At 37.5% G+C, this 17,462-nt stretch overlaps 1 protein-coding gene across 3 annotated transcripts in view; it reads left to right on the forward strand.

Moving 5' to 3' along the window:
• LOC121872328 (hemicentin-1-like) overlaps positions 1–16,305 on the forward strand; it is a 106,912-nt gene extending 90,607 nt beyond the window's left edge. For 2 of the 3 annotated variants that reach the window (XM_042375055.1, XM_042375057.1), the window contains 17 exons: positions 418–582; positions 1,719–1,858; positions 2,393–2,566; positions 3,417–3,555; positions 4,245–4,376; positions 5,082–5,259; positions 5,620–5,855; positions 6,288–6,419; positions 6,997–7,116; positions 7,559–7,678; positions 8,316–8,447; positions 8,734–8,862; positions 11,298–11,417; positions 11,857–11,983; positions 12,281–12,475; positions 14,368–14,449; positions 15,103–16,305. In XM_042375055.1, coding sequence (XP_042230989.1) covers positions 418–582; positions 1,719–1,858; positions 2,393–2,566; positions 3,417–3,555; positions 4,245–4,376; positions 5,082–5,259; positions 5,620–5,855; positions 6,288–6,419; positions 6,997–7,116; positions 7,559–7,678; positions 8,316–8,447; positions 8,734–8,862; positions 11,298–11,417; positions 11,857–11,983; positions 12,281–12,470 — 2,234 coding nt within the window. In that variant the 3' untranslated portion in view covers positions 12,471–12,475; positions 14,368–14,449; positions 15,103–16,305. Of the gene's footprint in view, positions 1–417; positions 583–1,718; positions 1,859–2,392; positions 2,567–3,416; positions 3,556–4,244; positions 4,377–5,081; positions 5,260–5,619; positions 5,856–6,287; positions 6,420–6,996; positions 7,117–7,558; positions 7,679–8,315; positions 8,448–8,733; positions 8,863–9,908; positions 10,328–11,297; positions 11,418–11,856; positions 11,984–12,280; positions 12,476–14,367; positions 14,450–15,102 lie in introns of those variants that run through there. The other variant, XM_042375056.1, reaches the window with a different exon arrangement.
• Positions 16,306–17,462: the final 1,157 nt, after the last annotated feature.

The following is a 17,462-nucleotide window of genomic DNA, read 5'->3' on the forward strand; positions in this document are numbered from 1 at the left end:
TCCATAGTACAGTATCTTTACTCAGAAACCCCATAGTGTAACCTTTTTGTGAAGAAATGGCTTTTTCTTTCGGTGGAACGCCATCTTTTTGCTTATATACTTAACTCACACACACACATCAAACTCGGTTCCCACATGTTACCTTGTACTACTTTTCAGAAGTTTAAAACCCAAGAACATTTTTTTTTTTTTTTATTTCATGTTGAATATTGTCAGTTTTGAAAGTATTTTATGACCAAGTGATAAAATATGACAATAATTGGATCAGTGTTTGAAGATAATAATCTATGGACTGTATTATGGTACAGAGTTTGGATTGTGTCAAGCTAGTGTAGATGGCTGATGGATAATATAATCAGATTAGAATTTGCTTTGAAAATAATTAGTAAAAAAAAGGTACCATACTTTACTGCACAGGTGGTTGGTCAACTTGGTCTGTCTGGGGGTCGTGCACAGCAACATGCGGGGGCGGCCAACGACGAAGGTTCCGAACATGTGATAACCCCTCCCCCTCCCTGGACGGTCGAGCGTGTACAGGTCCAGACACTGACACTGAAGCCTGTAATGTTGAGAAATGTCCAGGTAGCCTCATTATTATTTAAAAACTTTATAGAAATTTAAAAATGAATCTGTTTGGGCCTTGTTTAGTTCTGGTGTGTGCTAAAATGGCCACCAGTCATGTTAGTTCCTTGGGCTATAATATCCCTTCTCATCTAGGGCTTACCATCTAACAAAGGCATCTACAGTAGGCTCTCACCAATAACGTTTAATAGGTGCCTGAAAAACACCATTATTAGCGAAAACGTTATTTGTGTGACATTAAAATACATGTAAAAAGGGTATATTGGTGCCGCTGCCACAAGAATTTCACCCATTTTTTCCCCTTGAAGCCCTCCTAACACTTTTTGTTAGCTGAAATAAAAAGAATTGCTATTCAATCATCAAAATAAAGAGTTTGAGTAATATAACACTTAGCTTTTGAGGTGCTTGGTGTGATGATTGTTCCGTATCTGAGGGCCGCTAACACTTGCACTGTCTTTCATTCTACAAGCCAACCATTTCACAAGAAAATGCTCTGTTATCACTAACAACCTGTTTCTATCGCCTTTATCATTCATAGCTCGCCTCGCATTTCCATCACTACCGAAATATTTTTAGCCAGCACAATACTCTTCTTGGTCTCCTCTAAGTTCCTCTTAATATTTCGTACTGTAGACTCAGGACAGTTCAATTTCCTCACTTTAAAAGTTCCCAGTCATTCAGGTGGCAAATCACTCCCTCCACCACCTCCCCTAGCCCCCACAGGCAAAAATGCAGAAGCCATTATTGATCACCGACCCTAACAACCACTGGTTATAGTGGCGAAAATCTCACACGTGGGCGCAGCGCTGTATTCCACTGAGCATGTGTGAGAGTGAGGTGGAGTGGACAACTACGTCATCAACATGGCGGCAAACAAATGCTATCATTGATGCGCTCGGACGCTTCCCGCGAAATTTCCCTTATTCAAGAGAATCCAGACATTATTATCGAAAATGGGTATCTATTGTAACTTACCGTTATTGTCGAAAACGTTATTGTGGAAGTCGTTATTGGCGAGAGCCTGCTGTAACGAACTGAAATCGTGGTCAGTGATTGGAAAGGCTTTATCAATATTATACAAAGGTGTGTGAACTCCTTTATATATTTCACCCAGTATAATTTTGGCATCATTGCAGTAAATGGTGCGTGGGGATCTTGGAGTGAGTGGACAGGCTGTAGCATGACGTGTGGGATAGGAGTCAGGGTGAAGAACAGAAGGTGCAGCGCTCCCTATCCCAGGTTTGGCGGGTTATCCTGTCAGGGAGAAGAACGGCAGGTATGTATTAATAAGATGTTTCAGTTTCCCATTTTTTATTTTCTATTTACAGTTGTGGACAAAAAGAATTCAGCAGGCAGTGAGGGAGAGAAGGAGGTGATGTATGGGAGGGAAAGGGTAGGTGGAGACTTGTCATCATCGTATAGAGACAGTGATGGTTAAAAGACAGTGATTTTCTTTTCATACCACCAATTTATTTTTTAGTTTAATTACGAGGTAGGTGCAGCTCACACTAACAATGAGCTGAAAATAACTCCGTACTTAACACCAAAACAACCACAAAAATGCCACAAGTGTTGAATGTTTTAAGAGACTTTTCACCGCCACCCCTGACATATCTCCCCCTCTACCCTCCCATACACCACCTCACTACCTTCCTGCTGAATTCCTTTTGTCCACAACTGTATTTAGTGATTGTAATTTTTTGATATGTTAATAATGATAAGAAATTAGTCCTTTTGTATGAGATATTATATTAAGTAGTGTTAAGGTAAAATAATGTTCTACACTTCTGTTGCCTTCATTGACCATCAGATTGAGAAATGTGAGGGAGACGCGTGTGAGGTGTTGCCTGTGGTGGCTCGGGGAACGCTCACAGGGAACGTCAACGGGGAAGACCTCGGAATTGTTGGGTTGTCTGCTAATGTCACCACACTTGGGATGCAGAGAACTGTGTCAGCTAACATCAGTCCTCTTATACCTAAACATGTAGGAGTCTCTGATTTACAGTTTTTGTCCCTTTCAGTTTAGATTATATAGATTAACACTTTGGTCAGCTAAATATTGTTAAGTCTTGTTTTATATTCAGTAATACACACGAATTATAAACAAATTACATATACCTGTATATAAATGATAATTAATATCTCTTGTTTGAAAACAATTTCAATTTAGCAAGAAATGTACAGAGTACTGATACACAATGAAAAAATACAAAGAGAACTGTGCAGTGACAGAAATTTGGGGTAAAAAGCACAATATATCACAGCCTGGATTTGGATGGTTGTGTATATGCTGCAAAAATCTTGTCAACTTTCAGTCTGATGCTATACATTACAGTATGCTTTCATTTACCCTGTTTCAGTGTGCCACAACTGACGCACTTCATGGTCAGGCTCATCCAAAATGTTAAACTTCTATTCCAAATTAAATATCTTTCTCTTCTTTTTCACACTTAAACTAGAAGGAGAAGCAGGCGCTGAGTGTTTAGACATCTTGGTAAGTGGTACATGGAGTGAACTCTAGGGCAATTGTGAGAGTAAGAGCAATTGTTCTTGACTTTAGTGGGCACTGACTGAGTAGTGATGTTGTGTCTGCAGTTGGGGAAGTTGCACAGTAGTTGTAGTGTTGTGGTGGTTGATTTAAAACACTGGTTGGCATTTCTCGCAAAATGAAAAAAAATCTCACAGTACAGTATATAGGAAATGGCGGTAATTTAGTTCGCCGCAAAATAAAAAAATAATGAAATAACCTGAGACAGCTGTATATAGTATATATTATTTTTTCAATCATATCCCTGTTACTTGTGTGTTTCAAGAGGTTTGTTGGCACCTTACAGGGAACATGGCTGACTCCCCTCCTGTCAGTGGTGTCACCTGTGTACTGGACTTCAGCCTATGAGGTTAATGGAGCAGCAAATGGACACACTCTTACCAAGGGATTCTTCCGTCGAGAGGCCCATGTTGCATTTGCTACTGGTACGTACAGGAATATAAACCTTTTTCTCTCTGGACTTTTAGTTATTGAAGACTTATTTTTTTTAGTTGTGAAAAACGTTTGTTATCCTCACACTGCATCACAACTAGTGGTGTAGGTTCTCAGTAAGTTTTAAGCACTACAATCACTTGTAAGTATTACTGTACTGCATGCATGTCACTGACAGTACTGTATTATGTTTATTAATGGCTTAAGTAAACCAAAAATTGTCAGTAAAAACATGTATTGTAGTATTTTAATGTTTGGGGGAATCTTTTTCCTTTTTTATTTTAAGGAACTTATCTCGGTTTTTCTTATGTTAGAGTTTGCCATGTGTAGTTGTGTTCATGTGGGTGTACCACACTAGTGAACGACTGCAGTGTCAAAAGTCTTTGGGCTGGAGTGCTTCCAAGTTTGTATCATGGAGGTTTTAGGTCAAATATCTCTTGGCTGGTATGCATCGTAGATTTTAACATCAGATCCAATGGGAAAGTTGGTCCCATTGAAAAAGAGTTCATCTAACAAACTCTGTTTTCAGGAAAACATCTCACTCATTAAGTTGGAGCTTCCTGTACTGTATATGGTGGAAATCCTGCACATTATATCATTTTACGGAGTTAAAGAAGTCCCTTTTGTTATCAGTGCAGGAGATATTTTGTTATATATCACATCATGTTCTTCTTTTTTGTAGGTGAGACTGTGAACATGACTCAGGTGGTCCGTGGTGTTGACTCAAACGGGGTCTTGCTGGTGACGGTGGAAGTCACTGGTGATGTTCCTTACCTACCACCAGGTTCAGTCATCACCCTTCAACCTTACAATGGTGAATGTTTGAGGCTGTCACTTCAAGATGCCTCTTTTTAATTTATTCTGTTCATTTCATATGTGAATATATTTTTTGAATGCTTATAACCTTTCAGGAACATTAATAGTTTCTGTCACTAATCATATGACAAAATCGCAGCACATTGGTGACATTGCATCAAGTCGGCAGAAACATGTAAGAACTCTCATAAATGTATCAGGACAGGAAGATCAAAACCTGTAGATGCAATTAAGTCTCCCCACCAACTTCTCATCTGTCCTGTAGAATTTGTAGAAACTCAATTTACCCGACATCAAAACAGTGAGGAATAGCTGGATTTAAATCTCTATCCAAAATTGCAAGACACTTAACTGTATTACTTTGCAACAATGATAGTATGAAACAAAATCCTCTTGGTATACCGGCATTACCTTGCCAGAGTCGGTGTGATGATGGTACGTATAAGTGCCTTGCGAATACAGTATACAGATTCTTGGATTTTAATCAGAGAAATCGTAATGAATCTCTTAGCCCTTAAATGGCAGCTAAGGATTTCCATGTGCTAAAAAAAAGACTCGAGGAACGTGAAATATCCATTGAAGTTAACCGTTGTCCTTACAGCTAGCATCCACCCATAATGGTTATTGTTTAAGGGTTAAGAAATATTTATTGACATTGCCGTAAATCATTCTTAGTTTCAATGTGAATATCCTTTATCCTCAGAGAACTACATACAGACAGGTGGCGGCTCTCTGTTTGCTACATCCATTCGTACCTTCTCTGTAGGGGAGTACCATCTGCCTTATGCTTGGAACCAAACTATCTCTTATGATGCTCAGCTGGGTAGGATGCCTTATCTCGTGGAGACACTGCGTGCTGATGGATTAGGATCATTTTACAGGTTGTATTTGCATGTTATTTTGAAATTACATACACAAGGAAACATGTGGAATTGTATGCATGTGGAGCCTATTAATTTCAAGGTTTATTCTTTTCACTATACGCAGTATAGATCGATCATGAAGTTTCCCAAAGAATAAAGACTAATTCATTAGAGTCAAAACTATGGTTGCTAAATGTACTGTAATTTAGTTCAGCAACATCGTAATAAAAGTACAGGGGCATACATTTTCAGTAAACTTTTATAAATTTATTATCTGCCATAGTTACATTTATAATTCTTTGCATGTCTTGAGGAATATTCATGTGTTAAATGATTGAAATTCCATATTTGACTGATGTGTTTGTTAAATTATTGCAGCAACAGCCAAGCTGAACTTAACCTCATAGTGTCGACCAACATATCTCCGGGGTCACCGAGAGATTCGTGTCCTTCGGGATTCACATTGGATAAATCGGGACCATATTGTCGAGATAATGACGAATGTGTGACGTCCACCAGTCGTTGTTCCCACGGCTGCACCAACACTGTCGGCAGCTACTCCTGCACCTGCACCCCGGGCTACACATTGGGTCCTGATGGTTATACGTGTCAAGGTCAGTCACTCGACATCAATCTCTTCTTAATATCAAAATGAGTATTCTGAGAGTGCGCATCAAAGACATGAGACTGAATGTAACTACCCAGATGAGTTTTCCTTTTCAGTTTGACACAACCATTCTTTTCATCTTTATTAATGTTTGATCTCACTGAACCTTCTCATGGCTTGTCTTTTAGTTGCTTATATTGAATGTTAACAATTAATATATATTTTCATAAACCTCGGTAAGTGAAGTGACAAAGTGCATAAAAGATTTGTTCAAGCACTTTCCTTTTTCCTGGTACAGTATATATATGTCTTGTTCTTCCTCTCTCTGCATACTGTCTGTTTGTCAGTCTTTCTCTTCTGCAATGATGTCTCTCCACCATGCCAAGTTTTTCCACTTTATGATAGAGAGTTTGACTTCAGTTTACCCGGTACATTACAGATGTAGACGAGTGTTCCATGGTTAATGTGTGTGGACCACAACAGCAGTGTGACAATACCCCTGGCTCCTACACATGCACCTATACCTGTCGTCATGGTCTACGCAGGACATCTTCGGGCACGGCCTGTGAGGGTTAGTTATCCTCTTCTCTCCTCGTTTAATTCTATCCTGGTGATTTAACAACAACTTATATCTGCACTAAAATGTGCCTCTTTCAATTATTTTATAGTAGGAATCTCTTCAAATTATATGGTAGGAGTCTTAACACATATCTTCCTTAAAAATCCACAATAAGATGCCGGGTAATCAGAACATTTATGTGAGAGCAGAGGAACCAGAACAGACAGTTTGGTACATTGGTAACAAGTAAGATTCACCTTTGAACTTAAAGTTACTGCAGAGAAAGTTTGTGGTGTATAGGCCAACGATCAGGAATTCACTGGATTTTGAGTCAACCACTTGTTTAAATGGTGTTCATTTGAGCCTGATCAAAGTAGGTGAGAAGTGCCGGTCTCAGCAGAAAATGATGTCTGGCTTCTCCTACCAATATAGTATAGAATGGTCTTGATAATCAGGACAAGCTCTCTTACAATAGACAAACTCTACCAGGGAGAGTTTAGTGGCGTGGTTCCCAGAAGTCATTAATAGGCAGTAAAAGGAGATTTAAGATTGCCTGTAATAATTATCAGGTTCTTTTTTGCCTTAATAGACATCAATGAGTGCCAGCAGCAGCCAGATGTTTGTGACCAGACATGCCTTAATCTTATTGGTGGATACCGATGTGATTGTCGCCGGGGCTTCAGGCTCGTTGGCCAGAGTCGCTGTCTGGGTGAGTGCATGTATGTTTTTATGTTCCTGTATGTAAATATAAACTAGCTTTTGAAAGTTTTAGAGTATTATGACATGCAAGGAAAAGTAATTTCAGCAAAGGATTTTTTTATAAAACTTTTATACTCTTTTCTCTGTATACATTACATAAGTTTTCTTGTTTGTAACTGTATGCATAGAATCACCCATGCCAAATATACACATGTAGGTATAACACAGCAATTTATATCAAAGGTGTGCAGTGTGTAAGTGGATACATCACTCACCACATTTCCAATGGGCTGTAAATGGGTGCCTAACTTTACTGTTGGGGAATTATAGGCAGTCTAGTGCAGTGCCAGTAACACTGCCTCCTTGTGCACCAACAGTTTAGTATACAGTGAGCTGTATACTAACATGCCATCAAGCCATGGGACCCACATTCATTGACATATTCCTTCCAGATATTGATGAGTGCTTCCAGTTCCATCCCCCATGTACCCATGGATGTGAAAATACGGTTGGCTCCTTCAGATGTACATGCCCTGAAGGGCACACTCTCCTGCCTAATGGTCGCTGCAAAGGTGAGTCGCAGATTTTCATCTTCTCCATCTGGAAACTGCATACAGTAGGTAGATTGTTGTTATACTGAAATGAATTTTAAGACTGGCATGAATCTTCTCACACACACAAATAATGCAAATGGTCGATTCATTGACACTGTAAATGGTAACTGGTATGCTGGAGAGTGACCCTCTCATTTCTTATCCAAAATTACTATTTTCTACACAACACCACCACCAGCAGACTGTTGATGGTGAGGTGACATAGTGTGGTTAAAGTGTTGTAAACAAATTGAGTCACTAGACAAGGTTAGTGGGCAGATGTGACCAATGTTTGAGAAGGGAGCAGCAGTAAGCATGTGGCCGGGGATGCTGAGTGGCCACGCTAATGTGCTCCTAATGAAATTTGATCAGCATTTGGTGTACAATTAGTCATATTTATTTAAATGTGTACTGTGCTGTACTGTACTGTATAATCAAATCCTCTCTGGATAAACTTGGGTTGTATGAGACTTTGCTGTAATTGTATACGAATAAATAAACTATTTGTATATATAAGCAAGCACCTCTGATTTCATGTAGAATTGAGATATATCAATAAAATTACATCTATATTTCACTAAGACAGGTACAGCACAGTATTGTATGTGTTTTGCAGACATCAATGAGTGTGCCTCTTACCTCCATGACTGTCTGGAGGAGCAAGAGTGCCGCAACACTAAGGGGTCTTATTCCTGCATCACCCACTGTCCCACAGGTCTTACCCAGGCCAGTAATGGCACGTGTACAGGTCTGTAAATATCTTGTTCAATTCTTGTAAAATAAAACCAGTATCCCATATTTGCAAAAACATGTATAATAGCTACTTATTGTATATTTTACTGCACTGATATACTTTCCTAGATCTGGGTACTGAAGCTGTGACCTATTACAACTTTGGTGGGTTACACTGGGATGTCAATAACAAGCTTGCGCTGCATCAGTATATTAAAGAGCAAGGGACTTAACACCTCCTCCTTGGGGGATACTGGCATACGTTTTGGACTTATAACTAAATTTGTTTTCTATGTCTGCAGATATTGACGAGTGCTCTGAAGAAATCTCTGGATGCCACTACACCCAGACCTGTGCAAACACTTGGGGCTCTTACCGCTGCTCGTGTAGTCAGGGATTCAGTTCTTCAGGATCAGGACAGCCGTGCCTTGGTATGTTGTCACCTCTCTCAACTCTGAATACTTTTTTCACAATGACTATCTTAATAAATCCCAATTTTTAGATGTACCTGTATTTAATAAATGCCATACCTGTATTTACTTTAGATAAAAAATCTGGGGGGTTTTCCAGTACAGATTCACATTTTAATTTGAGCTTGTTTATTGTAATTATTTTTGTATATGATTACACTGAACACCATAACTAACATGAATTTTTTCCTTACCATTGACACAGGTATTATAGCATAGTTCTGTTCTTCCTAGGAAAAAATATCACACTTATGATTAAATGAATATAAAAGGAAGTATTTATAAGAGTTTGCTTTAATTTCTAGTTGATATACAGATACCTAACAATCATAGTTTTCTGGGAGTATTCATTGGCTCCTGAAGATTTAAACTGAAAGAAAAGCTATGTTAGGAGACAGGACAGAAGAAGATGCAAAGATCCTCAGTCATTAGTAGATGTGAAAAGATTAAATACATTCTGTGGAGAAGTATACAGGAGCAGTGAATCACTCATCACATGAAATATATCACACCAAGGGAGGAACAGACCAAGTTAATGCAGTTATATTAGTTACTCATATTCTTTCAAGGGATAGAATATGCAGTAAAAATTCTCAAAGCATTTCCTGAAATGTTAGTTGGATATCACTTGAGTAAAACATTCACAAGCTAATATTACAGTTGTTTTCTGTTTAACACCATTGCTTTGTACGTACTTGATCTCCTTGTACACTCTACAATAAAAGGGTGAGTGATAGTGAGCGTGTTTGTCATTAGTAAAACAGATCATCAGACCTGCATCCTGACAGGGGTTAAGAGGTGAGGTAAACCACTGTCTCTAGAATACAGTACTAAGAATTCCAGAAGGTCAGCATCTGCTCAACCACTCTCTGTCGTTGCCTGAAAAGGAATTTTAGCTTAAAAAAGAAATCATTTAACTGTAATATTATCATTTTCTTCATTCTAGTACCATTACTGTTGTAAACCTGATAATGATGTGACACTTGCTTGGTGTTGACTGTTGGTAGATGTGAATGAGTGTCTGGCGACCCCATCACCTTGTAACTTCCAGTGTCGTAACCTACGAGGGACCTACCAATGTATCTGCGCTCCTGGACAACAAAGACTGCCTGATGGGAAATCCTGTGTTGGTGCGCGTTTGTGTTTTTTTTTTTTTTTGTACATTTGTTTATAGCAGCTTAGAAGCGTAATGTTTGTCCAGTACCTCGTGGTGTAGTTTTACTTGTTTCATTTGTGGATTTTAGTTGTTTTTTGCAAACGTGAGCAAAACACTTAGTTCCTCTAGTTACTGTAACCCAATTTTGGAATGCATAATTTAAAGAAGCTTTCAGTGAATATAAAATAAATTTTTTAAAGCTTTATGTTCTCATTTTGACTTAAAACATATGATCTTTATGGTAGAAATTTAAGAATAACAATGCGTCCTCATTATGCCTGTACTTGATTTAAATGTTTTTGGCTTTGCAAAAGGATAAATATTGGGGAGGCCATTCAATGGGTATCAGTATGACGGTGGGAGGTGGGCTGGCAGACTACTGGGACACTTGGGGAACATAGAAGCATACGCTTGGGTAGCAGAGGGGCCTTTCATTACAACACTAGGCTGCAACACAATTTGGGAGAAGCTTTAGCGTCATAGTTCTACATCCAGTCTAGCTGTCCGAAGGCTTTGAATACAAGGATGGAGGTGCAAGGTAAAAAGTCATATAACAAGCTATCTACTAAACACTCACTTACTTTTGCTGTGTTGCCGTGATGGCCAATACAAACCCGCGTCATGTGTTAAATTGTACACCAAGCTAAGCAGTAACCTCTATCCTTGCTACTCTGTACGATACGTTGTAGTGATATCCAACACAAATTAGGTTATTTTTGTGAAGTAACTACCTCCTGTAATAAATTACAATGGGAGCAAATACAGGGTGTAATAAAAAACTAAGTGAAATGGATAATGTAAGAAATGGTTCAACTGTGGGGACGACTTAAGTGCCAGTTCTCTGCTATAACTTACCAAGTCTGTTCACTCTAAGCATTTCATTACAATCTTAATAACATTACCCATGACATTAACCTTGATTATAATTTTTACCATTACAATACAACTCCTCTCATCATTGCCATCATAAAGCATCTGCAGTCATGATCACTCCCTCTACTTACAGTATACACGATTTCCATTAACACTTAAAACAAATTCTCATTTTTAATCCCATTAATCCCAACTGGTGTGAGAAGTATGATGTATTACCACCATCACCAATTATATACGTTTTTATTATCATTACCGTAACTACTTTTACACTTTATTGATCACTCGTGTATAATAAAGTTTCAATAAGATTCCATTTTTAACATTTACTGATATTTATAATTAAAAGTGATTGTTAAATTTCCAGATGTGGATGAGTGTGCCTTGAGAGAGAGATGCCAACACCACTGTCACAACACATTTGGAAGTTACATGTGCCTCTGTCCTGCAGGTTACCGTCTAAATCCTAACCAGCGAACCTGTGATGGTAAGTTATATATGTACAGTCCTGGAGTCCCTTGAAATTTCAGACTTTAATTTCCTGGAGGTCAGCATATATCTGATGTTTCAGGGGCAGTTGGACAAAATCTTGAATGCATAATGTGAAATGAGGTGTTCCACATTGTGACTTTTCAGGTAATTTTGTCCTGTCAACACATCTTCCTTCCATCATCTCTGCTTGGCTACATTTTATACTTGGTGTTCTTCATGAAGGATTTTTGTCACTGTTCAGTTCTCTAGCAATGGTGTTTAGTGCTTGTTCTAATAGGGAATATTATAGCAACTCAAAAATATTTCATGTTATAGTTCCAGCTTAGAGTTGAGTCATGCAAAGTTATAAATTTGATTAGTTTTGTAGGTAACCCAACAACTAACCAGGAAATAAAAAATCAAGTATAACATGTCTGTGGCTTTCTTTTCTTTAGATATTGATGAATGTATTGAGCAAGGTGTAAAGTGTGGGCGGGATGAACTGTGCTTCAATTTGCGTGGCTCTTACAAGTGTATCCCCACCCCTTGTCCTCCTGAGTACCAGCGAGATGTTGCCACCGGGTATGGACTTAACAGGTTTTCACTTTCTTAATCTATTTAATTTTATTCCTATGATCAAACAGATCTCTTGGCTCATAGGATGTAAGTACAAAATGCTGGTCATCTGTAAATGGGATGCATATTACTTATAGTACAGAGTCTTGACTGAGTTATGAAATATACTGATTAAAGAAAATAAAGTTATGTCTTATTCATAGTTCATATATGTATTAAACCTAAGTACTGTAAACCTGTACAGTATTTCACTTTTGACTCGGTGGCTTTAAATGTACAGTACAGTAGTCATTTATCTCACAGGTCATGTATTCTGGACTGTCGGCGGGGTCATTCTAGCTGCCCACCGGGGGTCAGCTACGCCCACATCCTGGCCTTTAAAACTGCCTCTCTTCCTGCTGGTATCCATGCTAAGCAAGACCTTGTAAGATTAATGGCCTATGACCAAGCAGGGAACTTGGTGCCACAGACTCTTCACCATCATAGAAAATGAAACTGGTATGAAGTGTTTTGTCATTATTCACTTTGGGAAAATTTTTTACCTTGGCAAATCTGGTGTTATACAGTGTGTGTGTGTGTGTGCGCATGTGTGTGTGAGTGCATGCGTGCTTGCGCGCATTTATGCTTTTCATTCCATCTGCCATACATTTTAGTGAAAAGTGGGCTGAAAGAATGAAAAGTAATTATTGAAGTATATTTTATTTATTTTTTCATAAGAAATGAAACTACATAAAAAATAAATGAATTACAAATAAATATAAAGTGATGAATTACAGTGAACCCTCACTTTACGCGGTCAATTGAACCCACGGAGGCCTGCGTAAAACAAGAAACGCGTAAAGTGAACAACATAACATAGGGGATTAAATGAAATAGACCGGCTGACCCCCAAACTCCACTTTTTCCGACACAATACCTATGTTCTAGTAAAAATAACATCTTAATTTTATGATGGTACATGCACACAATTAATACTTAAGAGAAATAGAGAAATACAGTGCAAGTTAATGTCCATTCAAATAATGGACTCAACTCCTCTTTTCACACTCCTGGCTCTTCCCTCTCTGAAAAATGTTTGGGGAAAACCACTAGATTTTAAAATATAGTAATAAATAATACCTCAAACTAAAGTTAGGATAATATAATTGACATTGCTGGATTCCTTGTAAGACCAGGAATATTTTGAATATAAATGTCATATATTTTGCAACAAAAGATAACATATTTACTCAGAGTAAACAAAATACTTAAAGTAGATCTAAAATTTGTATGTCTAATGCAAAATCTATGATGTTTATATTCAAAATTATCATCAAATTGTAAAATTCCAGCAATGTAAATTATATTCTGGCCGGTAATTTGTATGAATTTTATGAGCTAAAACAAATATCTTCAATAAATAAACAAAATATACTACCGAAATACTATCTGTCAATCAAATCACCCCACCTCCCCTCTTCCCACCTGCTCCTGGGTCCTCCCTCCCTCCCTCCTCTCACCCTCACCCCCACCTTCCCTACCAGAGAAATGATTGGGTTATAACAGTATATTTACATTTTTAGTAATAAATAATACCTCAGACTAAAGTTAGGATAATATAATTGACATTGCTGGATTCTCAAGACCAGGAATATTTTGAATATACACTTCATATATTTTGCACAAAAGATAACATATTTGCTCTGAGTAAACAAAATACTTGCATTAGATCTAAAATTTGTATGTCTAATGCAAAATCTATGATGCTTATTCAAAATGATCATCAAATTGTAAGAATTCCAGCAATGTAAATTATATTCTGCCGATAATTTGTATGAATTTTATGAGCTAAATAAAAATTATACTTCACCACAGATATGAGTAGATGCACCGCAGAAGTGGGAATTCGTTCTGGCAGGGTACTGTAAATGTAGAAACTCGAAAGGAAACGCAAGAAAGTGAGGGTTCACTGTATAGTTGAATACAGTAAGATAGGGAGATGAAGAGTAATAAACATTTCTTAGGATTTGATGAAAGTTCAGGTGTATATGTGTCACCAGCAGATGAAGTCTACAACACTAACTCAGGTGCTCTAACAGTTGTGACAGGCATAGTAACTGTCTCATGGGGCAGTGTTGTTAACTCTCATATTTCCAGACTTACTCACCTTTATCTTTGTTAGCCAAGACAAATTTTTGCTGATATTTTCATGCATTATGATGCAAACGAAATCTCAGGCATAAAAATGCACTTGGATTCACCTGACATAGAGGAAGACTAAGAAGATTATACATTTGTGATACAGGTACAAAGAAAATATTTACAGGCTGCCATCTTCTGATGTTGAGATAAATGTAACTTTTTTCAGTAAGAGGTGCAGTGAAAACACTACCCTTCTTTTTTTCCTGTAGGTATTATGTTCAGAATCCGTCTAGAGAATGGAAAGGGCATCCTCAGCACACTCCAGGCACTGACTGCTGGGCAGGAATATAGGTAAGCTGATAACCTGTTCTTCTGTACAAATTTTGTTTACTAAATTGACGACTTATTCAGACAGTACTCTGAAAAATGCGAAAATTATTCACATAGTCCTTTCACATATGTTAACTGTAGCAGAAGTAACTTGACTGTGGACAACAGTCACCTTTTATCATCCAGTCAAAACCCTCAACTCAGTTAATACAGTTGTGTAATATTCAGAGCTTCCATCCTCATACTTGTCTACACCTTCATGTTCTGTCCTTATATTTTATTACTTATGGAGTCACAAGTTTCCCTAGATAATGACCCTGATTATCCTTGCACATAATGCTTTCGATAAGCTGTCTGTGGACTGAAGGTTTCTAAGTTGTCTTTCCATAGATGTTTTCTAAGCTGCCCTTATAGTATATATGTTTTCTAAGCTTTTCTTATACAGTACTATACCGTTGTTTTTCATTTTTTTTTCACCACTTATCAGCTTACGAGCCATTCGGGTGGTTGGTCTGTTATTTGTTACATGTTATGATTTTAAAGTGGTCCATACACATAAGTTACCTGAGCTGTCCTTACATGGAGTTTTAATAAGCTTTGGTGTATAGAATTATTCCATTTTTCTCTGTACAGAACTTTGTTTATTGATACAGTAATAAAATTGTGTCCTACAGGATGGTGGTAGAAGCAGTGTCATATGATGAGGTCGAACGCTTCATCAAGTACTCCACCAGGTTCATCATATTTCTGCATATATCAGAGTACTCATATTAAGGAGGTAAAACCCACTCTTGATTGAAATTGGTCTCAGTTGCAGAGAGAGAGAGAGAGAGAGAGAGCAAGCAAGCAAGTAAGAACAATCAGTAGATCTTGAAAAAAAAAAGTCCCATTAACACAACCAGTAAGATGCATCTGCTTTACTTTACCTTATCATCTTCCTCACTGATTGATGTGTTAGCCACTTACTCTAGTACAGTACAGTATTTATTGTCTTGTAAGCAGGTGACGATTACCTCCCGGGTAGAGAGTAGCTCGGAGCACTAACCTGTACAGGTACATACACCGAGTGCACATTACAATAAGGACATCATCAAGTAAATGTTATAACTGTGTTGCTCGATTATTTACTGAAAAAGAAAAAAATCAGCTTGGCATTACTTGTATTAGAGAACTTAGCTCATTGAGTTACTGTACACAGGTATTCCTTTAAGTGTAACTGAATTTGAGTAGTACATGTAATGTAATTTTTAGTTGCTTTTGTGGTATGTACATGTTGGTGTACCATATCTTAATATAAACACAACACAACTTATAATGTTATTTCATAATTCCAAAGAAAAACTAAATCACAAAAGAAATAAATAAACTTAGAAATTTCATATTAGATAATCTTTCCCAAATTCCTGTAGTATTGCTATTTTTTCTGTAAACAAAAGTACAGTAGTTGTAATGTAATATAAGTAGTGTCAGATTCCTTGTTTATTTTTAATCATGACAATATTTTATAATTTTCTGTAAGTTGAAAAACTGTCTCTCTTGTGTGATTTTCATTCTTGTTAAGTGATTGATGTTTAGTTACAGACAGACTTCAGCTGTTGTTATCTACATGTATTTGTTGTTTTAGGACATAAGAATCGGTTTTCTTTGTATTTATCAAACCCATACTTGTACATTTTCTGCACAATGATATGTTTTTAAGTATTTATAGAGAACATCTTTGTGTTAGTGTTTAGCAGTAAAGTGGCGGCCATAATTGTTTAAAGGTTATCATCTGATATGTCCCTTTAACATTCCAGGGTACATTTATATTTTGCACAGACTTTGTCTTGCAAATTTCTGGTTTTGACACATTTTTAATAAATAAAAAGATTCTTTGTTTTACTCTTCTCACTTTCCCAAATGAAAATATCATAATGTATTGTTGGTCTCTGTCTGTCCATTTTTTCTTGTCTTGGAACTCTTCAGACATTTTAACCTCTGACCATCCCCTCTACATCAAGTATGAAAAAATAATAATCATAATAGTAATAGCAGGTCTTTTGTTTCTCAAAGACACCAGTTCTTCTCAAGAATTCATTAACGCTGGAAACACTACAAAGTGAAGGACATGAGAATAAAAAGATATATAATATTGCAAAAAGAGATCACAGAAAAGTGACAGTTCATATATCCTTAAGTTGCAGCACTTCCTAAACCCTGTAATTATTCATCACTGTATCCTGTTCAGGATCATAAGCCTTCAATAAAAGAAAGGCCTTAAGCTGTTTCTTACAGACCTCCACATAAGTCAGCTGCTTCATGGATGCAGGCAACTGACTGTACAATCTGGGTGTTGTATAGGAAAAGAATCGGACAGCAAAACAACATTCGTATTACTGCTCTAGGCTCCTCAAGGCATGGGAGTTCATCAATACTATGCAATATCTTTTCAGAACTTGTGGTCAGAGGATTTAGGTTGGCCAAATACTTAAAATCACCAAACATAGTACCTTAAAGGTCATTAGGCAGAGCTTGAACTCTATCCCAGCTTTATTTGAAAACCAGTGCAATTCGATCAAAAATGGGGTGGTGGGAGAGCTAAAATAAACCTGGCAACCTTGTTCAACACTGAGCTTTCTTTAGTAGATAATTTGGTAGACAGATACATAAAGAGTTACAAAAATCAACCCGAGACAAAATAAGTGTAATAGTGTCACAAGACATTGTACCCAAAACTGTTAACAACACAGATTTCAAATATGAAAGTTGCAAATAATAACCAGTAAATCTATATGTGTGTATCACAGGCACAGCAATGGTAGGCAATACCATGAGCATCCAGCAGAGATGCAAGACTACTGGCATAGACTGGAAACAAAAGTGGTCCTCAAACTACAAAGGACCCGGGTCTGAAATGGTTTCATCAACCATCACACATTGAGATTCCTCTGTCAAATATGTAGTGGTGGATACAAGGTTTTCACATAAAGACTTATCTGGCGTGAGGTATGATGTTAACTCCTGCCAAGACCAACTCTTACACATTCATGGCTAG

The sequence above is a fragment of the Homarus americanus genome, unplaced genomic scaffold, assembly GCF_018991925.1.
Source record: "Homarus americanus isolate GMGI-L3 unplaced genomic scaffold, GMGI_Hamer_2.0 scaffold5589, whole genome shotgun sequence".
In the NCBI taxonomy this organism is placed as follows: domain Eukaryota; kingdom Metazoa; phylum Arthropoda; class Malacostraca; order Decapoda; family Nephropidae; genus Homarus; species Homarus americanus.